General features: G+C 36.4%; 1 protein-coding gene across 1 annotated transcript; it reads left to right on the top strand.

The window, feature by feature from the left end:
* The first annotated feature begins 927 nt into the window (after nt 1-927).
* On the top strand, nt 928-7,149 carry LOC136839454 (uncharacterized). The gene is made up of 2 exons (XM_067105515.1): nt 928-1,325; nt 7,128-7,149. The coding sequence occupies exons 1-2, from the start codon at nt 928-930 to the stop codon at nt 7,147-7,149; spliced, it is 420 nt and encodes a 139-aa protein (XP_066961616.1).
* The last annotated feature ends 16,229 nt before the right edge of the window (nt 7,150-23,378 follow it).

Raw genomic sequence — 23,378 nt, 5'->3', positions numbered from 1 at the left:
AACTGTAACATAACAACCGATCCCTGTAGGTGTTGTAAAAATACGAAAAAACTCTTAGTAAACCATAAGGGGAAGAGGCATAGCAAAAAAAGAGATGGACAAGACAATCAGCCGTTCGTTTAAAAAAATTCCATATTTCGTGAAGGTAACTTGGAAAAAGTGTAAATCCAAGGGAAGAAAAAAGAAACAACTTTTCACCGCATTCACGAGTCAATGCCTCATATGATGGTATCTTTGGATGGCCATACGACCGAGTACCCAAAAATTTGGAACCCAGATAGTTAAGAAAACATTATTTTTGTGAACAAGAAAGAAACATTTCTGAATCAAACGGTAGAATAGCACGTGAAGATGTCCTAGTCATAATTATCAACATCCGCTTCCCTCAGTTGGTGTCCAAAAATATTAAATATTTTTCTTGGAGCAAAAAGGTAGAAACAGTCCAACTAAACTCCGGCAATGAACAAAAGACGGCTAGATTTCTAATAAGGACAGACGAAGCATTAGGGATATTCACATTAAGATAGATCAGAGTCAACATGAGGAAAAACTTGGATCATTAGTTAGTCACAAACGAAGGATAACCAAACACATAAAGATTTCTCATATAGCTTTAAATTCCGTTGGTATGATTGCCATGAGTTACGCAAGAGCAGCGAATCATTTCAGCGCTGCGGTGACCGTAAAGCGGCCCATACCCGATCAATTATATTGCGCAATTTCATTGTCAATACTCTGAATTGACAATTAAATTGACCGTGTATGGGCGATATTGATGACTTGCGCAACTGTATTGAGTGAATCAATTTCTGCTTGATATTTTATTGCGGAAGTCTATTTCATTGCACAATTAATTGACCGTCTGTGGTGACCGTCAATTAAATTGTGCAATAAAATCATTTGTCTTCCAGATTTCGTATCTTCAACATGTCTGACAAAGAAGAAGACAGGACATTCCAGCTGGAGTGCATCGAAGTTTATAAAAGTTTACCAGCCCTATGGAAAGTAAAAAGTGATGATTACAGCAACAGACAAAAGAAAGATGCAGCTTACGCTGTGTTGGTTGAAAAATTCCATGAAAAGTACCCAAAGTACACAAGAGAAGATGTAAAAAAAAAGATCAATGCATATAGAACCAACTATCGCAAAGAATTGAAAAAAGTGCAGGAGTCGGAAAAATCTGGCGCAGGGGCGGACCAGGTATATGAACCAACGTTGTGGTATTTTCATGCCCTCACCTTCCTCAACGACCAAGAAATCCCAGCAAAATCGCGGAGTACACTCACAAAGCAGACAAGTTTATCATCGACTGTAGATGACATGAGGTATGCAATTTTGGTATTATTTTACTTTAGCACAGAATCGATTTTTAATTTAAAAACATTTTCTTATGTATTATGTCACGCTCATGGTGCGTGAGTGCTGCTGAGCTTATTTAAATTGCCTGTATTTTGTAAACTAGCTTTGAACGACATTTTCCTCTTCTACAGCAAGAGCAACGGCCATGGCGATTGCTGGGTCAAAATCCTCCATCCTTTCTCAGCGGATTGCAAGACCACACTGTGCCTGGTTTGCCCAGTTAAATTGTCAATTATATTGACCTGTGTGTGGACAACATTAAATTGTCAATTATATTGTGCAACCAGACTTGCGCAATATAACTGATCGTGTATGGGCCGCTTAAAGAATCAATATGTTGATGAAAAACCTATATACAAAAATAACTAAGATTTCATGACAACATAACAGAAGTGTTACAGAATAATAACAGTGCAGGTTTATCATCGCTGAATAACAGATATTCAAAATATAAACCCGATAAAGGTAAAAATGAACTTTAGAGTTGTGATTCTGTCACAAATCGACGATTAGTAAAGGAAGGATATTTGAAAGAAAAGCTTCCCAAAAATATAATTCAAAACCTTCCCTTAAAGGAAAGGGTAACAACCCAAGCAAATATTCTTCAGCGTCTCTGGGAAGGAGTCTTCACAAAACTCGAGGAAAAAAAAAAACATTCGGAGGACTTTCGATCTCACGAAAGGGCGCCCTAGAACTGAATCTTTCTTGGCAAGGGGAAGCAATTTAGGTCAGGAATATTTTTCATCGGCCTCCATTAAGAGAATTAACTCTAAACGCCTCGCAAACCCTTTGTTGGATAAACACACTCAGCATTGAGATAATCGAAAAAAGACACAGGTTTCGGAGCCCCAAGATTTGGTGAGCGAGAAAAAAAATTGGGCTTTACCTCCCAACCGGACCCAAGTTTTCACCAATTTCCAAATTTTGCTGAGATTTCCAACTCAAAGGTTTCTTATCGGTCGTTATATTCTCCTAAGTACACTGGCTCGAAACCGTTCAATTTTGCACAAAAAAGTAAATAAACATTCGTATTCGTTAATTGATGTAAATTCTAAAGCTAACCTTAGAGATCAATGAACCAAAATATGTTTAAAAGAACACTCCACAAGGCATCCACACCCATTTCAATCTGCCAGAAAGATGGCAGGATAAGTACCATATGTTATTTCTGATAGTTTAAAAACAAATACCGGAGATTTGTCAAGTTTTTTCCGAAAAGTACATAATAGGAAGAGTCTGCCTTACGGAACATGGCTACAGACCACCTTGCAATGCCGGGGACAGCTGCGTTGATTCTGATCTTATGAAACCCTGCAATATAACATATATTATATAAACAGCTGTAAACAAAATCAAGTAATGTTACATGAAATCTTGATATTATCCCCGGTAACTCGAGACATCAGTAGAAAACAAAACCAAATGAGCAATAAGTTACACACCAAGTCCTTCATACGTACTATAAAAAAACACGAAACAACAAGATTGACAAGGATGACATAATAGTTTTTAGGGGAATAATAAATGCAAACTGACAGGAATCGATTACCAAATTCTGAGGGGCCACTTGAAGAAAGAAGACACCTGACCAGACCTGAACGGTTCTTTTATCCAAGGTGTCAGTGAATTATGTGAATCTGGACGAAAACAGAGTTCATTCAGCTGAAATGACAGTGACTATAATAGTGAAAAACATGATACGTCATCATTGTTTCCAAACGCCACCATGTTTGTTGAAATACATGAGAACGGACCAGCAGGTAAGATTTTTTTTATGATTACAAGTACTATATTTATGAACATAAAAACTCAGCGAGTATTATAGAAATCATAGGTATTTCACAGGAAAAACAGTTGTAAAAACTTTATGATACCTTCATTGTTTGGAAGCTTTTTGCCATATAATATATATATATATATATATATATATATATATATATATATATATATATATATATATATATATATATATATATATATATATATATATATATATATATAATATATATGTATAATAATGCTACCACAATAGGAAGTTAAGTTAGGTATTTATGTAGTCTACAGAGATATGAAATAAAGATTTTGGCGGGATGCTGAACAGTATTTACCTTGATAGCCCTGCGAAAAAGGAAGTGGGAAGGCTGACCGACTTGACCTTATTAGCTTGAGCCTGGTCAGGATCTGGTGGGCCTTTTGCTTAACAATGGGAACAAGATTAACTCGCACGTGCAATACAATTAACTGCACAATCCTTCCTAATTCTTCTCTTTGATTTAACTGCTAGTGGCAGATTACAGAATCTTCCTCATCCAGTTAAAACTGTGACCCAAATCCCTGTAACGTGCAAAGATATTCGAACTCTGGTCTGAATATTACTGCTCACTTGTGCTCGATTAATTTTTGTGAATGAATTTACCTGTCATCGACATAAACCTTTGCCCATTTCTTTCATGTTATTTTGTAAACCCTTGAATCAGCTTGTTAACGATATAATGGCTTTAGAATAGTGAAAAAGAACGTGCCATCGGATTTGAGTCGTTCAACATCCTATTTGGTTCAAAACTTCAAATTCATCGAACATACAGAACTCCTTATGCAGGAAGACACTCACAGTCACACTCAAGAAGTCAAAGAGAGCTTACACAAATGCGTTACACATTTCAACTATACGATTTATGATGGAAATCATTTAAATATCATTCACAAGCCTAAAACGTCTTGCTTATTCACTCTTATACATAACCAGGATATCCATTCATGCCAATTTTAGGAAGTGTACACTCAAGAAATTAAGATCACTAAACTACAAGATTTGATTAATGTTTTTAATCTGAAAACGGAAAACTTTCGCATAAAATGTGAAGAAGTCATATATGACAGTGAGTGCAATTTGAAAATACACCCTGGATGTGAAATCACAAGCACAGAAGCCTTCATCCCAGAGAAAAAATAAAAATACAACATTAATTCAAGTCCCTCAGCAAAACCTTTAAAATCCAAGATTGTATGTCTAGACAACAGAAGAAAAGAAGCAAGTCGTCCAGTTCAACATTATCAAGAACTACATCACTTTCTGCCTAACCATGGTTATGGCTCCAACATTGATCATCATAGACCTTGCCCTCATTCGTCGAAGAAAGGAAGAAACCGAACCGCCAGGAATCCCACTCCCAAGAATTATCCATATGGTAGGATAGGTAACATCAAATTCCACCAACTTGGTTAGACTCAGGACTAAGTAAAGGTGAATAACTTGGACAGCAAATCCTGTTTAACTGTTTTGAGAATTAAGATTTATTTCTAGTAGTTTATAGTATGCTTGAATTTTACAAAGACAACTAAGATTGCTTACAGCATTACATTTATGTCTATTTCCTTTCAAGTTCTATTTTAACTAGTTTGAAATTATGTTTGCATATGTATTTGCTTCAACATTTCAAATCTGATTTATGAAACGCATCTATTATATCTAATATGCATGTTGTTAGGAGTCCTCATAGTTCATATTATTTTACTTTAGTTTAGTTAGATGCTACCGGAGTCAGCTAGGTAGCCTGGCCAAGGCTGTTACAGAGTATTCATAATGCCATTCATAAAAACTATGCATGAAAAAAGCATAAAGGCACTTGAACTCGTTGATATGAATCACAGAAAGAGAGAGAGAGAGAGAGAGAGAGAGAGAGAGAGAGAGGAAGTGGGTAGTGCTAATCAAGAGCTAAAGACAGGAAAAAAAGAGTTTAATGGCTTTCCCAACGGATTTCGTTGCCGGTTAGCAACAAGCAAAGTCATTATTTTGGAGCATAAGGCAAAGGCGATAAAGCTGATAAGTTACGGAAACATTTCCTTAAAAACAATAGAAACCAGACGCCTCCCAGTCTGCGTTACATTCATTCTACGTGAGAAGATAGCCTAGAATATGTATATATATTAGGTGTCCAATGCACATACAGCTCTTTTCGTGAGTGTCTAAACTAGTAGTTTCTTTATTTCTGTATCTTATAAAATTTCGTATAGTGTTTGTTAAACTGTCCTTTGTTATGCTTTTGTTTTTGTTGCACAGTTCAATGAAACCTTCATTACAGCCACACGTGTTTTCATGTGTCGTTTTTTCGTTTCCTCTTGCTGCACCTATTACTGGTGATGGAGTAATCTCTTCTCCCATCACACAATCATTCTTGTCAATGGTTTGTTCCTCTACTATTTCTTTGATGTTCTGGGTATCTGTTTCCATTGGTTTTATTATTACTTTAGGAGACAATGGTATATTCTTATAATTTTTTGGTTTATGTTCTTTCTTCAGGTCTCCCGTCTTTATTTTAATGGATGTATCTCTAATAATAGTTGGTTTTTTGTTGGTCTTGGGTGGAGTTCTCTCTAAATGCCTCTTTTTTTCTTTAACTTCTAATTCATCATAACTATTTTCTATTATTTCTGTGGTGCTTGTATTATCTTCTAGTGTTTCCACTTCTCTTAATACCTCAAATGAATTTGAATAAATATTTGTATACATTTCTTGGCTCTTTGCTATATTAGTTTCTTCTTGGGAAGTGGTTATTTTTCTTTGAGATTTATCTATCAGGGTTTTGTTACTCCTATCTATTTCCATTTTTGTTTCATTGTTTGATCTAATTACAGTAGAAAATATTCGTTTCCTAGTGGGATCATGCATTCCTCTAACTTTTAATTCTAATTTGGCCTCTTGTATATATAATACATACATACACTCCTTAGATCTTGCATGGTGATTTCGTCCACAGTTAACACATTTCGGTTCACCACACCACCACTGTGTGGTAGGTTTGTCAGATCCACAATATGTACATATAGATTTATTACCGCAATTTTTCCTTGTATGTCCATACATACTAGAGTTTTGGCACTGTAGTGGTTTTGGAACATACGGTCTCAGTTCTCTGCTCTGGCCCATGGTTTTAATTGTTAAGGGTAATTCATGGCCTTCAAATTTTATTTTTGCTATTCTCAGTGTTTCTCATTACTCCGTCTACTGGCTAGTGTCGTATATTTCGCAATTTTGTACATTGTTGTAGCTTGTTTTTAAGGGAATCCAGCAATATATTCTTTTCTATTGGTTCTTTACCAACTGAATCTAGACAATTATATACGTGAGAATCGGCAATAGTTCCAAGTAACGGGGACAAGAGCTTGGTAATATATTTAGAAAGTTTATATGATATTGAGCCAACAGTACTGATAATAGTGTTATTTTCTTTGTGCGTTTTTACTAATCCGTACAAGTAAGGTAATGAGGGAAATTTTACTGACAACTGACCTATTAGTTCTTTTTTATCTTTAAGGATTTTTTTTACTGTGCTATTGAAATTTCTTATGACTTGATGAAGGAGATTTTTTGTTAGTTTTCTGTAAGTCGTATCATCATCCAGTAAGGCTTGCTTATGTGATATGTAGTCAGCTTTATCTAAAATTACAATACTATTCGACTTATCAGCTTTTGTGATGTGGATTGTATCGTCTTTTTTAAGATTGGTCAAACTTTTCTTATAGCGAGCAGGGAAATTACTTTCGTGCCTAACATTGGCAGCTCCATAAACAATACCTTTAATTGTGTCAACATGACTTTGAGGAAGATCACAATATTTTTCAAATATACATAGGGACGACGCAATCGTTAAAGCAGAGGGTCTATTCGATATAATAGAAAGATAAACCATATCCAAGTGCACTCACAACATTTTTACTCATTTGTTTTCTTGATAAATTTATAACACAATCTATGATTTCCTCCGCAGAGGTAGTGTTGCAGGATTCTAGCCACACCGCGTGATTGCTCGGGGCTTATGGCATGCCCAGTCGGCCCATGTTTGACCAGCCTCCTTCAGTTGTCCTCTCCAACATTGTCTCCATCTTTCGGGGGTAAGCTTGTAGGCCTTAATTATGGCCTTCCAGACCTCCACAAGGTTTCCACAGTCCGCTAACAGGACGAAGCGGAATGCGGCTTGGTCCTTTCCCTCCAGGTGTTTCGACAGGAACATAGAGATTTCTGCTGGCTGGGGGCTGAAGTTCCTGAAGACCTCCTCCACTTGGGTGAGCCAGGCCTCGGGCTCTGGGTCATTCCATTTTGGCATCATGGAGCTGGTGGCATTGATAGAGGATTGGGGAGGCGTGGTTGCAGAGCCACAGGCCCCTTGGGCGGCCATGGTGAGTTCATGGGCTCCATCCTTCTCTTCCCTAGCTATTCTTTCCTCCCTGTCTCGCTCTTCCTTAGCCAGTCTTTCTTGACTGTCTCGCTCTTCCTTGACTTCTGTTTCTTGCCTTTCTCTTTCTAGTCTGGCCTGACCCAACCTTGCAAATTTTGGCCCCTGAGCCCCAGGGTTTTCCCAGCGGTGACAAGGACTTTGATTTCATCAGAGTAAGAAGCCATATTGCTGAGGCATCAAGGGAAGTTTCCTTTTACAGGGAGAAGGCTATGTTATCCTGACTAAGTGTAATTAGCAAGTTCAAAGGATGGTCTTCAAGCTGTTTGGTTCTTAGATAAACATAATTGATAGGGTGTTCAAAGAACGTGTTCTTAGTTCAATGTATCTAGTAGCTCAAAGAGCATGAGGGGTTCTTAGGTGAACGTAATTTACAGATTGCTCGAAGAACGGCTCTTAAATGACTGTAACTACTAAGGGATTCAGAGCCGATGAAACACGGCTTTTTGGCAACACCTTTTTATCAAAGCATTGGATGAAGGTGAAAGTTGGCAAGTGAATATTTTATAACCCTACCGATTTTTTGCAAGTATTATTTAGTCCTTAAGTTCGACAGTTTTGATATTTATAGAGTAAAATGAAGGCACTGATGCCAGAACCAAGAAAATCATAGACAAGGATCCTAGAACCATTCGTGACGTAAACGTAATATGATGTCATGAGGCTCCGCCCATCCAACAGGTAGGCAGTAAGTCACAAACTGGTGAATTCAATAATGACCAGCAAAATATGGAATTGTCATCGTGGTTGCAAGACTCAACTTGTGCTACGGCTTGCCACTTTGTATACAAGCGAGAAGACCCGTGGCAAGATTTACTATAGTGTGAATAGGTAATTATTTCTATAGTTGGTAATAGTTACCTGGCAACACTCATCTCTTGCTATAGCAAATAGAAGGCTATAGTGTCGAAACCTGAGGTAAAACAAACCGGGCTGTCTTTTTGTATTCCTGCCCTGAATATGTGTAAATCTAACAAATGAGGTATAGACTGGTTCATTATGCGGATGAATTACATACATTGAATTACATACATTGAATTATTTGTAAAGTAGAAACAATACTCGTACAAATACCAAGAAAACGGAAGAATTCCAAGCTAACAATTTAGTCCCAACAACTGCTTTGGAAGTTGCGATGAAACCTCCACAAAATAATAATAATAATAATAATAATAATAATAATAATAATAATAATAATAATAATAATAATAATAATAATAATAATAATAAAATTATTGAGAGTGATAATGCAATCAAGGGGATGATGACAAATCCTGCTCTCCATCACTGATATAGCTGAAGGCTAGGATGGGTACTAATATCAATTAGTGAATATGTCATCGGCAAGTTGGCAGAGCCACAGTGAAGAGACGTTTTCCCCATATGTAAACTTCTCATCACTGTAGGTGGAGCCTCATGACGTCATAGGTTAACGTCAGTATTGTGTTCAAAACCCTCACCTGCGATTTTGATGGCTTTGGCATAGGATAAACACTTTTACTCTGATAAGTATTATTAAGGTACTAAATAATACTTGCAAAAATTACGTAGGGTTATAAAATGTGCACTTGCCAACTTTCACCTTTATACGATGCTTTGATAAAAAGATGTTGCCGAAAAACCGTGTTTCGTCGGCTCTGAATCCCTTAGTAGTAACTTGAAGAGCGTAATGGGTCCTTAGTATGTAAGGTTCGTAAGTGAACGACTCTGGGTTGTTCATGAACGTAAGGTTGTTAGTTGAACGAATTTAAGGGGTTCTTAGAACTTAAAAGGTTCGTAAGCGAACGATTCTAGGGTGGTCTTGAATGTAAGGTTCTTAACTGAGTGAATTTAAGGGGTTCTAAGAACGTAAAGTTCTTGAGTGAAAGATTCTAAGGTGTGGTTGAACGTAAATGTTCATAATTGAAGAATTTAAGGGGTTCTAAGAACTTAAAGGTTCGTAAGTGAACGATTCTTGAACGTAAGGTTCTTAATTGAAAGGATTTAAGGGGTTCTAAGACCTTAAAAGGTTCAATTTAAGGGGTTCTAAGACCTTAAGATTCGTAAGTGAACGATTCTAGGGTGTGCTTGAACGTAAGGTTCTTAATTGAATGAATTTAAGGGATTCTAAGAACTTAAAGGTTCGTAAGTGAACGATTCAAAGGTGTTCTTGAATGAAAGGCTCTTAATTGAACGAATTCAAGGGGTTCTTAGAACTTAAAGGTTCGTGAGTGAACGATTCTAGGGTGTTCTTGAATGTATGGTTCTTAATTGAACAAATTTAAAGGGTTCTTAGGACTTAAAGGTTTGTGAGTGAACGATTCTAGGGAGCTCTGGAATGTACTTAACTGAAGGAATTTAAGGGGTTCTTACAACTTACAGGTTCGTAAGTGAACGATTCTAGGGGATTCTTGGACATAAGGTTCTCAAAGGAATGAATATAATGTCCACAGAAAGTGGGGGTTCATAAGTGAACGATTTTATGTGGTTCTTAGAACGTAGAATTCATAATTGAATGAATTATGATGAGGAACACCTAAGGTTGCCGCAGATGAGCGTAAGCTTCGAAACACGAGTTTCAGGAAGCACACTTCCTTAACTTGGCATAAATAACTGAGCTTCCCACAGTATGAAGTAACCAAATGAAAAAATATGACGCTATTATGAATCCCAGTACCGAGACGAAGTAATTAAATTCTCCCTAATACGATGAGTACAAATTCTTACAACTATCATGCATGGGTCGAATAATTTTCCTAAGGTCCCGTGCACAATGCATTTACTCTACTTATGAATTTTGCTTGATGGGCACATAACTAAATTCTACGGTCATTGAAGCTACTCTACTACCCATTGGTCGCGCGTTTGATGTTTGGATGGGTAGGGTGGACAGCTGTGTGAGCACGTGCTGTTTGTTGAGAGTGAAATCTCACCCGAAAAGTTCTGAGAAAAGATGAATGCTATTGCATCGGGCTTCCCAGCTTGGAGATGCGAGATTTATGAATGGGGGAAAAAATATCGCTAGGTTACTTGTAGTGAAAAAAAAAGGGCAATGAGGATTGAGGTAGACAATGGCTTGCGTGGCCGCAAATTAAATGATTTTTCGTGGACACAACAAAGTAATTATTCAATATTTTTAACAGGATTTTTAAGAAAACGTAGCGCTTTTTGCTACAACAAGCGAGATATACTCCAGTGAAGCGAAAATTGCTGGACAGGCTATATTTCATGACAATGCAGCCTAGCTAATTATTGAACGATAAGTTGTTCAGAGCACATGGAGGAAATAAGCCCACTACTTCCTTTCTTTGTCACTTGGATTCGCACTTCACTGCCTAACTAATCGTAGCAGTTAAGACATGCAGACCATGATGCGATAGCGACAAAGCTTGTGTGTTGGAGAATACTTGTTTGCTTGTGCTTATTTTAGGATTTACATTACCAGATTCATTTCTATTCTACCATCCAGCTTTAGCAAAGTCTTATGATCTCGTGTTTCAGAGACCAACAGGTTCGAAATCAAAAACAAGCAAATGAATCAAAACTTTTAAATGTCAATAGACAAATCAGTAAACAATGTAAGAGCAACGTCACACGAAAACTAAACTCACCAGTATCATGTAAAATAACGAAAACAGACAGCTCCATAAAATAACACTAAGGCACTATAATAACAGTAATACATGATGGGTACAATAAACGACACAGTGAGGAGCATAATAAAAATCAGTAAAATAAATGAGAAAGTCAAAATAGTCAGCATAGTAATAATAACAAAAGCAACAATAAATAAACAGAAACAAAAACAAGCAGCATAATACATAATTAAATCAACACCATAGCTGCATACCAGTGATGCATAAAGCAAACTGGAACACTTCCTCAAACAATGAGGACCACAGTCCAATAATGGACGACCAAGACTAGCCGACACGACAACCATCTCGTCCTTATGGCAGTACTGGCGTCCTCCTTCAATACTGGACGCCCATGACAGAGATGAAACAACAACCATCACGTCCATCGGTACTCTCCACTGCTCTGCTGCCAAGACTCTGATTCTCAGGCATGAATACCTGCTGCTGCTACCCCAACTGCCGACTCGCTGCTGCCCTGGACCACCGGTCGTTCCGCCCTCCAGAACCTGACTGGTTGTTCCGCTCACCAGAACCTGACTGACGCTGTCAAGCACCCCATGACAGACGTCAACTCGCCAGCAAAAAAAAAAAAAAAAAAAAACAAATAAAGGAGGCAACAACTCACCAAGAGAACAATCGGCAAAAGATTATTCTCACACCTCCCTACCTAACAGAAAAAAAAAAATTACAAAAAAGAATTTTTTTTTTTTACAAACACAATACTCCCCCCGATGCTGTCACACCCCCGCCAGCCAAAACAGAACCAATCCTGGCCTAAGGTCGCCAATCTTATGATCTCGTGTTTCAGAGACTAACAGGTTCGAAAATAAAAACAAGCAAATGAATCAAAACTTTTAAATGTCAATAGACAAATCGGTAAACAATTTAAGAGTACCATCACACGAAAACTAAACACACCAGTATCAAGATGAATAACAAAAACACGACAGCTCAAAAATATAACACTAAAGCAGCATAATAACAGTAATACATGACTGGTACAATAAACGACACAGTGGGAAGCATAATAACAATCAGTAAAATAAATGAGAAACTCAAAATAGTCAGCACAGTAATAATAACAAAAGCAACAATAAATAAACAGAAACAAAAACAGGCAGCATAAAACATAATATTAAATCAACACCATAGCGGCATGACAGTGATGCATAAAGCAACAGGAACACTTCCTCAAACAATGAGGACCACAGTCCAATGCTGGATGACCAAGACAGCCGACGCAACAACCATCTCATCCTTATGGCAGTGCTGGTGTCCTCCCTCAGTACCGGACGCCCACGACAGAGTTGAAACAACAACCATCACGTCCATCATTACTCTCCGCTGCTCTGCTGCCAAGACTCTGATTCTCAGGTACGAATACCTGCTGCTGCTATCCCAACTGCTGACTCGCTGCTGTCCTGGACCACCGGTCATTCCACCCTCCAGAACCTTGTTCTGCCCTCCAAAACCTGACTGACGCTGTCAAGCACCCCATGACAACGTCAACTCACCAGCAAGAAAAAAAAAAACAAAGGAGGCAACAACTCACCAAGAGAACAATCGGCAAATGATTGTTCTCACACAAAGCTACTGGCTGGTAGCTGCATGTTGCAAGAAGGTTCTTGCAATGATGCAGACTGCGATTCTGTGCATCCGTCGCCACAATCAAGGTTTATTCTGACCTACTTACTGTATTCCTTGCTCAGGAATCCACTCCAGGGATCTAGCTAGAGAATAGGGAACTTACTATGAAACCTTGTCACTCTGACTGCAATTGCTAGGTCAGGTGGAACCATAGAGAAAAACAGTTGGGCTGAAGGCTGTATTTCAACAAGGAACTGTTGCAGATAAACACCGGGGTTTACTTTAAATGGAATATATTTATAATTAAGCAAGTCAATCAGAAGAATGGGGAATGATAGGCAGGTAAAGTAATGTTCTGCCACGTGGTTAAATATTTCAGCAATTGTTCAAATATTGAAGAATTTATGGGGAATCCTCTTGCAAGGGACACGAAGAATTGATTGCAGTGGGAATGCCACTGCAAGAAGCACAAGACAAGCAGTTGTTTCCACAGCTAGCAACACCGTCTGAAATTAGAAAAGGTAGCTGCACATATGGTGCCAAGATAACTTGATTCTGGTTCGAGATGCTTACGTTAAAAATTCACACTGGACTACTAAGTCAGGACTTTGTGAGAAATAGCACTTCAGAAAAGAAAATGAAATCCAGTCAAAGATTAAAGTTATGTGACTGTTTGAAAGAACCTCGAATCAGGACGTTACCTTATAATGGAGTGATGGAGAAGCCTCGTCGAATTTCACCAAAAATAGAAGGATGAGTTTAATGGGAGTGCACAGGTAAGTTACTAGGGAGCTGCAAAATATGGCCACATGGGGTCTGCTCATCGGTCGCCACTCTTAAGGTTTTATTCTGACCTACTTACTGTACTCCTTGCTCAGGGATCCATTCCAAGGATCTAGCTCGAGAATAGGGAACTTACTATGAAACCTTGTCACTCTGACTGCAATTGCTAGGTCAGGTGGAACCTTATAGAATAACAGTTGGGCTGTAGGCTGTATTTCAACAAGGAACTGTTGCAGATAAACACTTAAGTTTACTTTAAATGGAATATATTTACAATTAAACAAGTTAATCAGAAGAATGGGGAATGTTAGGCTGGTAAAGTAATGTTCTGCCATGTGGTTAAATATTTCAGCAATTGTTCAAATATTGAAGAATTTGTGGGGAATCCTACTGCAAGGGACACAAAGAATTGGTTGCAGTGGGAATGCCACTGCAAGAAGCACAAGACAAGCAGTTGTTTCCACAGCTAGCAACACCATCCGAAATTAGGAATGTAGGCGATCATGTAAGGCAAATAACGACGTCAGGTGAATTGAGAGCTGCACATATGGTGCAAAGATAACTTGATCCTGGTGCGAGATGTTTACGTAAAAAATTCACACTGGACTACTGAGTCAGGACTTTGTGAGAAATCGCTCTTCATAAAAAAAATGAAATTCAGTCAAAGATTAAAGTTAAGTGACTGTTTGAAAGAACCTCGAATCAGGACGTTACCTTATAATGGAGTGATGGAGAGGCCTCATCGAATTTCACCAGAAATGGAGGGATGAGTTTAATGGGAGTGCACATGTAAGTTACTTGGGGGAGGGAGCCGAAATATGGCCACATGGGGTCTGCCCAATAAGGAGCATGCAAAGGGATGTGTTAGGTCTGCTACTGATAGGGTTCTGAGGCTGAGGCCAGCTGCACCTGGCTTTTTATGCCCTCGAAGGATTATTTTCTGGCTCCTCTCAGAAGGCACTGTGATCGTCGGCATCTGGCCTTAGGGGCCAAGATGGCGGCTCAGTCACATTTGTCATGATATCTGTTTTCTATGTCAAGACCTTCCAAATCCTGGTGATCTCTGGCAACCCACATTCACCAGTTTCTATGTGGGACTCAACTTTTCTAGTGGGTTTCTGCAGGCTTCTGTCTCCATTCTCCTTTTATCTGAAAGGATGTATTTCAAGCAGTCACCAGGTCTTAGGAAAGATAAAAAAATTTACCAACATGGAGAGAAAGTTATGTAGGGGCTGAGTTTCTCACGACCTTCCTCAGTTAGTTATCAGTATGAAAAATACTACATTTATTTTAGAAGTCACTTTGGTAGTTGGGTTTGCTTATAAAGTGGTTTCCCATGTTACAACAATATATGTATATATATATATATATATATATATATATATATATATATATATATATATATATATATATATATATATATATATATATATATATATATATATATATATATATATATATATATGCAGTATACATAAATATATATATATGTAATATATATAAACTTATTATTTATATTATAGTACTCCCAAATCTGTTGCCGATCTTAGATTTGAAACCATCTTTTGAATGGTACTTGGTCTCTGGCTAACTGCTTTTGAAAGCCTTTGGCTGGATTCTGCCTAATTTTAGCTAGGGACCCCATTAGCAAAAATTGTAATAAATAGCTATGGAAGAGGAACCTAGAGTGGAATATGGAGATGGGAGACGGCTCTAAGAAAAACGAGAAATCAAAACTAGATGTGGTTTTTCTGGAAAAATGTTTACTTTATTACCTTAATAACTTTATTAACACACGAATGAAGCGGAACCAAACCGGTGAGGTGTATGCCCTATGCCTTTTGCGTTGCTGTACCTGATCTAAGTGGTATGTGTATACTAACGAAATAATAGGTAAACTTAGACGTTCATAATTGAAGTTTGAAAAGATTTACAAATATTGACATCACATTATAATGACTACCATTCCTTACATTAATTTTTTTTTCCTTAACCCATCATATGAGCATATTTGTATGATTAGAAAATAGGCGTAAATAAAATAAATATAACTTAAAAACTATATACAAAGTCCTGGAAACAACAATAGACATAATTTTCACATCTGTCCTTACTTTCATCTTCCAGAGTTTTAAACGAACCCATAAATTCCTCATATAGAGAATACTTGATCCATTTACTAATTCTGAAGATTGCATTAGCCCTGGAATCCGAAAGGGAATGAACGAAGATCCCTCTCAGGTTAGAAAGTGAATCCGAAATGGCTATCGCGCCTAAGGAAGATAAACTAATTTATAGTCATAAAGCTTAATTGTCATGGCTTTTGTTAAAATTAAATTGCAAGATAATTAAAAGCATAAGTATGTGAATAACTGAAAAACGATAATTCAGACATAACGAGGAAACCGAAGGGTAAATAAGCACGATGCAGCGTTATGAAGGAGGCAGAAGACATTAAAAAAAATAGTTTAGAAAAAGTTGAGCAAGGGTTAAAGGTCAAAGACTTAGAAGTGCAAGCAATAAAAAACCAAACGCAACCGAGCAAATAAACAGAAATGATTACGGCGAAATGTCAGAGACAAAGCCATGGGATATAGGAAAATAACAAATATATATAAATAAACAGAAAGTTATGTCCTTAAGGCGGTCTCACATGAACATAATTTTTGGTTTCTTTTAGCATCCAGCGTCTAGAGTTTTCACGAAGTTTCCTTAATTTTCATTTATTTACCTTTTAGTTGTAACCAAACTGAAGTCACACATTCTGCAGGTAAAGCTAAGTCAAAACTGACAGTGAATAGCAGATTTCCAACATGACATGCACGGTCAAAAGCCTGATAATACGGCATTGCCTTCATTTTTTAAATACAGAAGCAAATTTATTTGCCACCTTTTCGTCATAATACTGCCGAAAAAATCTATTTCTGTATTTCCCGAAAAGGGAAATCTAATGCCGAGTTTCTGAGTGTCCACTTTCCCCCTGTTGACAAGGAAGGTGGAAGAGATGCCAAGCTTGCTATTCTAATCCTATGAAGGAATTTCCCTCGTACAGGGAAGGCTGTCGCTGAATCATTTCAAAGATAAAACCCCTGTTCATTGTAACACACACACACATACATACATACATACATACATACATACATACATACATACATACACTACATACATATATACATATATATATATATATATATATTATATATACATATATATTCATATGTATATATATATTCATATATATACATATTCATATATATATATATATATATATATATATATATATATATATATATATATATATATATATATATATATATACATATTCATATATATATACATATTCATATATATATATATATATATATATATATATATATATATATATATATATATACATATTCATATATATATATATATATATATATATATATATGAAAATAAGAAGGCCCATAAAACACTATTTAAACGTTGAAACCATATATTTCGGGCACTTGTTTCTGTGCCCCTGTTCACTGGTAGAATATGGACAGGTGGAAAGTTACAATGGAATCTGCTATCATCAATCAAACCAACAATATGAACCTGTCAGGAGGACATTGGAAATCGGACGCCATTGACACCTTAATCCTCGCACCCTTTTTGAAGAAGATGACCCAAGAAACGCGACCGCCAGATCCATCGCCAAACGGGAGCTAATGAGGCCAAAAACCACTAGGGAATTTGGTCAATCTCCTCCTTCTTAAGAAACGCCACCTCCTTAACATCGGAGGCCTAAGGCCACACCTTCATGTTTTTGTATACATACCATTGTAACTTTCCACCTGTCCATATTCTACCAGTGAACAGGGGCACAGAAACAAGTGCCCGAAATATATGGTTTCAACGTTTAAATAGTGTTTTATGGGCCTTCTTATTTTCATATTACACTGTAGTATTACAGGAAAAGACATTCATATATATATATATATATATATATATATATATATATATATATATGTGTGTACAGTATATATATATATATATATATATATATATATATATATATATATATATATATATATATATATATATTCATATATATATATATATATATATATATACACATATTCATATATACATATATATATATATATATATATATATATATATATATATATATATATATATATATATATATATATATATATATATATTCATATATATATATATATATATATATATATATATATTCATATATATATATATATATATATATATATATATATATATATTTATATATATTTCTTTCTTTCATCTCTCTACTTTTGAATGTTTATTTTTTTTTTTTCCCTGGAAGGGGGTGGCTACTGGAAGAAGACAAGGAAACGATAACCGCCACTTTCCTACTTCAGCTACGTAATAGAATATTCAGTTACTGCTGTCCTCGAAGCAGATGTATCCTGAACCGAATGGTATTTGTGATAAGCAGTAGAACGGTGAGGATTAGGCTCTTAATGAGCCACGTATCATCCTCACCAAAATCAATCCAACTGATTATACACCATGGCATCTATGATAAGAGACACAATGAAAGCTTTATCATGATCAAAGCCTGATTAAAAAAAAGCCTGCTATTTTTCATAGTTATGTACAATTCTTTTTTCAGGACTAAGCACTTGCTTTATTTTTTGTGTCTTTAACGCATTCCAGAAAATGGCTTAAAAACACGGCCAAAATTTTTATCGAGTTTGGAATCCAACCTGGTATTCTGGTTCTTTTTTTCTAATATATAAGCATAGTGGAAAACAACATAAAAATCACTACCGAAATATTTACGTGCTCTGCAAAGAAGCCGAGCAATTCGAAGGAGAAATCCACTGCGACTATGAAATCCATTTCGTTCTCCCAAAACTGCTTAATAGAAAAAAGAGTGGCAGTTTCGCTCAAAGTTTTGACTATTTGCTTGTAAAAATGCGTACAGCAGCTGGGGCACTCGCAGAACTTCGGACAAAAATTGTCCATTATATTTCGAAAGACTTGAAATACATTTCATGTTTAGTTCTAAAAAAAAAGTCAGGCTTCTTGGATCTGATTAAAGGATCAAACCGAACCTCAAACCTTAAGGACTTCGAGAGAAGGGTTATTGAAAATCCCCAGACTGAAACGAGACAAAGGATTAGCAAGGTCCCGCTGGAGTTATACGTGCAAGACCGTGGACGACATCACAAGGTAAAAGATAAATAGGAAGTCGCCGGAAGGTAAACCATACCACAAGGGCACTCTCATGACGACAGCAGAAGCTATCGTAAGCTACGAACAGAGTTCTGTACATTGTTCACCTGCCAATGTATATATAACAAAAAATAAAAATAGAAACAAAAACTTAACTTGCAGAGTCTTTTTCTCCAATTATTAATTGGAACGTAAATGTTCGTCGACATTTCATCATAGCATTTATATTCTGAGGATAAAATAGGACCCTTTCCTTGAGTGAAACTCTTGCTACATGAACTGAATATTGGATTTAGGCCAAAAATCCAAGCACTGGGACCTATGAGGTCATTTAGCGCTGAAGCGGAAATTGACAGTAAAAGGTTTGAAAGGTGTAACAGGGGGAAAACCTCTCAGTTGCACTACGAATCAATTGTTAGGAGAGGGTGGAACGAAAAATGAAAGAAAGAGAATATGAAAGGAGGTACAGTAAAAGGAACGATAGGGGTTGCAGCTGCAAAGAACTTTAGGTAAAGCCTAAAGTGCACCGCTCTTGTTATATAGTTAAATATATAAGCTCTAAGAAGTCTGCCGCCCTCGTCGTCTGAAGGAATGAAACTTAATATTTAAGAAAAATAATTGATTTAGTTTCATTCCCCTCGTAAAGCTTAAGGATTCAAGTATATTGTTAACCATATAACAAGATTTACACCCAAGAAAATGGTCCTATTTTATCCTCATCTTTACAAACCATGATTGTTCTTCATAGTTGTCAGGAAATATATTTTCACGTGTAGTAGCAAAACTTTTTCTATAAATATCAATAACCATTTTACTAAAAGTTGATAGAGATAAAAAGAAGCATTAATAAAAAATAATGATAATAGTATGATGAGTAATTACACTTAATGAAAGATATCTCATGAAACAATGAACACTGAGAATTACTGTATATATATGGATATGTAAATATTTGAAGCGGGTAACCCTGAAAGCTAACATTGCCTTGTATTAACAGTCAGAAATAACATACAACAAGTAAAATACGCGCCGAAGTTTCTTCAGAACACTCGATTTTTCTGTACAGCATATAATGCTGTATGAGCCGCGGCCCGGTGGTGGCCTGTAATACAGCGTTGCCAGACGCACGATCATGCCTAACTTTAACCTTAAGTCAAATAAAAACTCCTGAGGCTAGAGGGCTGCAATTTGGTATGTTTGATGATTGGAGGGTAGGTGATCAACACACCAATTTGCAGCCCTCTAGCCTCAGTAGTTTTTAAGATCTGAGGGCGGACAGAAAAAGTGCGGATGGAAAGACAAATAGCCATCTCAATAGTTTTCTTTTACAGAGAACTAAAACTTGATGGAATATACCAGCAACATTAGAAAGTATTTGTTAAAAATGTTTTTAGCTCTCAACTGAGCCTCTGCTCCTTTGACCTACAGGATTGAAATATGTGACATATCTTCCACTGAACAACATATTGGTTTATAGATGACAGATCGACAAGCCCACGATTGATCCCTGACATTCAACTTTTCATTTCCCTCATGCTAGGCAGAGATATTGACATTACATTGACTTTCGTATACTGCAGACTCTTGTATTTAAATATACACACATGTATATGCATATAAATGTGTGTGAGTTTGTGTTTGCTTGCGTAACATGCTTCTGTATGCTTAGTCGGAATGCATTTACAGTCGTTTGTGACTGAGTATACCTGTGCGTTCTGATTTCTCTCATAAGTCTGTAGTAAGCATTTTGAGAAATCCTTCACAACCACTTCCAAAGTGGACATAAAATTCTTAAAGCTAAGATTGCAAAAAGAGATGAAGCAGTTTCACTGACATCACCACTGAGCCATTTTCCTTTTCCTATCATGGTGTAAATCGTGTTGAGAAAATTCTGTTTTTTCTCTTTTTTATGACCACACCGTAGGATTTACTTCATCTTTGTTCCAGTTCATGACTAATCATAACATACCATGAAAAAACATCTATCCTTAAAAAATGACCGGAAAGCATAAATTGTTTTGAATTTTCCTTGTTAGGCAACTGGACAGCCGGCATCAGAGCTGTGACTAAATATATAACCATTATCCACTAAGAATTTTAACACTTACGTCAGAATTGCTATGTAGTTTGAGTTGCTGTTTAGACGGATGCAGTACATACAGTACATACGTACATATATACATACATACATTCTCACAAACACACACGCATATGTGTATATATATATATATATATATATATATATATATATATATATATATATATATATATATATATATATATATATATATATATATATATATATACTTTATATATACAGTATATATGTGTATAATATATATACATACATATATATATATATATATATATATATATATATATATATATATATATATATATATATATATATATATATATATATCTTTTGCATTTTTCGCTTTTCCCCGTCTTGATATTTCGATATATAACATAGCAAAAATGAAAGAAGTATTAAATGCTTTGCAAAAGTCCCCTTAACATTCTCCCTTGTCTTGCCCTCCAATAATAACAACTGGGTGTCAAATGGGAAGATAATTTCATGACCATACCCTAAGTCATTACCATTCCCTGACCTGACCTTATTAATCCCACTCGAGGGGAAAATCAGTAGCCCATTGCACATTTACACAAACAGTTTGAGATTTCACACAGCCCCACTATTGTTAACAGCCCCTGGCCAATCTCGTCACGAGAGCTCTCTGAAGACCTTCCCCTCCTTTCCTTTACTTGTTATGTCACTAAGGGTCACAGTCTTGACATGACCCACACCTGCGACTTCTCCCACTCATCCTCGCTCCTCCACTCTAAGTATCTCTGCACGGTCCTCTAGCTTCCTCAACCTTCATACTGGCCAACTTTCAATGACCTTTCCAGATACCTGCCAGGGTTAGTGGCATGACCAAGAAGAGGACAATAGATGATCCTATTAAGAGGAAACTGTCAAAACATGACCACCGTCGGCGCCATTTGCAGTATAAATACAAGCTCCGACGGACCCTCTGTGAGCTAGTGTACCTTACGACACCTACCTGTCGAGAGGTCTGTCTGACTAGGGACTCCGATCGAGTCCCCACTAGACCTCCCTCTGATGCTGTCACTTTGAAGGCGGTCCTACCTCACCGCCTTGCTCTCTGAGCACTGATGCCTCGGTAGCCACTGATGCCCTGCTACGGGAACCTGGCTCTGATCTCCTTCAAGTCTTGCCCACAGACTAAGGTAACGTGATTGGAAGTTGTCTATTCAGCCTCACCATTTTGCCTTTAGCTGATTTTTTTCCAACTGTTCTCCTATTCCCATATCCATGCCCCTTTGCTTTCTCCCACAGAGATTCATATGATTTGATTGTGGTGTCTGATTTATCAATACTGGAATACTAGTGTTAATCGTAGGTTTGCTTTAACCATAAGTGACAACATACAGTAAATTATTCATGCCAGTGTCTTGTTATTTGCTTATGTATTCCATGGTAACTGCTCCCTGCAAACTACAGGTGCTACACCTGGTCAAGACAGCCAGAGTCCCAGCGTGATCCTTATCTCGCTTGCTGTACCCCATCCTGTACATTCTAAGGACCCTATCCCATACTTATGACGTGCATTAGCCTAAGAGGCAGAGTTATACTGCTTGCACTTGTGTGACACTCTTGCTTAGTGATTGTGATTTTATTCCAATAATTTGAACAGTTAATATTATTAAAATAGTTTAACCAGACCACTGAGCTGATTAGCAGCTCTCATAGGGCTGGCCCGAAGAATTAAAATGAAATGGAGTCCCAGGTCTAAGCCATAGGCTACGCACTGGGAATAAATGATGAATGAATAATGAAACTTTAAAAATATGCAAAAAGGCACATGCTTCCACACTAGAACACATGCACACATTAAATACATTTACTCAAGTTTCCATTTGAACAATAAAAATAAAATTAATAAAACTGAGTAATGATAAAAGTCAGAATAACTTAACATCTTTAAAATTCGGATTTTACATACGTACATATATATATATATATATATATATATATATATATATATATATATATATATATATATATATATATATATATATATATATCATACATATTATATATATATATATATATATATATATATATATATATATATATATATATATATATATATATATATATATATATATATATATATATATAATGTCACGATGCATATCAAGTACCTGGTTATTACAAAACTAATCTCAAGATTCAAAAATATACCTCACCTCAGCCAGATACCTGAACTCTCATAACATTAATTGTTACGACTGAGTACTCTAAAGGTAACGGTGATCCCTTAAGAAAAAACTTATTTATCAATCACTTGAAAAATCAAACTAAGTCTATCAGAATATGTGTGAGGTATCAAAAATTAAACTAGAAATATTCTAGAGTAAAAGGGCATCACTCCATCAAAGAACTCTAACTGTTTCCCTGGTCTTAATTCACTTTAGCAAAACTAAAAGAACAAAACATGTTTATCACTTTGCCTTATGCACACACAATCAATCCTATTCACTGGTGATCAATAAATGA

Source organism: Macrobrachium rosenbergii, chromosome 1 (genome assembly GCF_040412425.1).
Source record: "Macrobrachium rosenbergii isolate ZJJX-2024 chromosome 1, ASM4041242v1, whole genome shotgun sequence".
Taxonomy (NCBI): Eukaryota; Metazoa; Arthropoda; class Malacostraca; order Decapoda; family Palaemonidae; genus Macrobrachium; species Macrobrachium rosenbergii.
The sequence above is the reverse complement of the archived record's forward strand: the minus strand, read 5'-3'. Positions and strand labels throughout refer to the sequence as shown.

Coding starts and splice junctions, on each gene's coding strand:
- LOC136839454 (XM_067105515.1), top strand. CDS start 928: ATGTCTGACAAAGAAGAAGACAGGACATTCCAGCTGGAGTGCATCGAA. Junction 1,326..7,127: donor TCGACTGTAGATGACATGAG/GTATGCAATTTT, acceptor TTTCCTCCGCAG/AGGTAGTGTTGCAGGATTCT.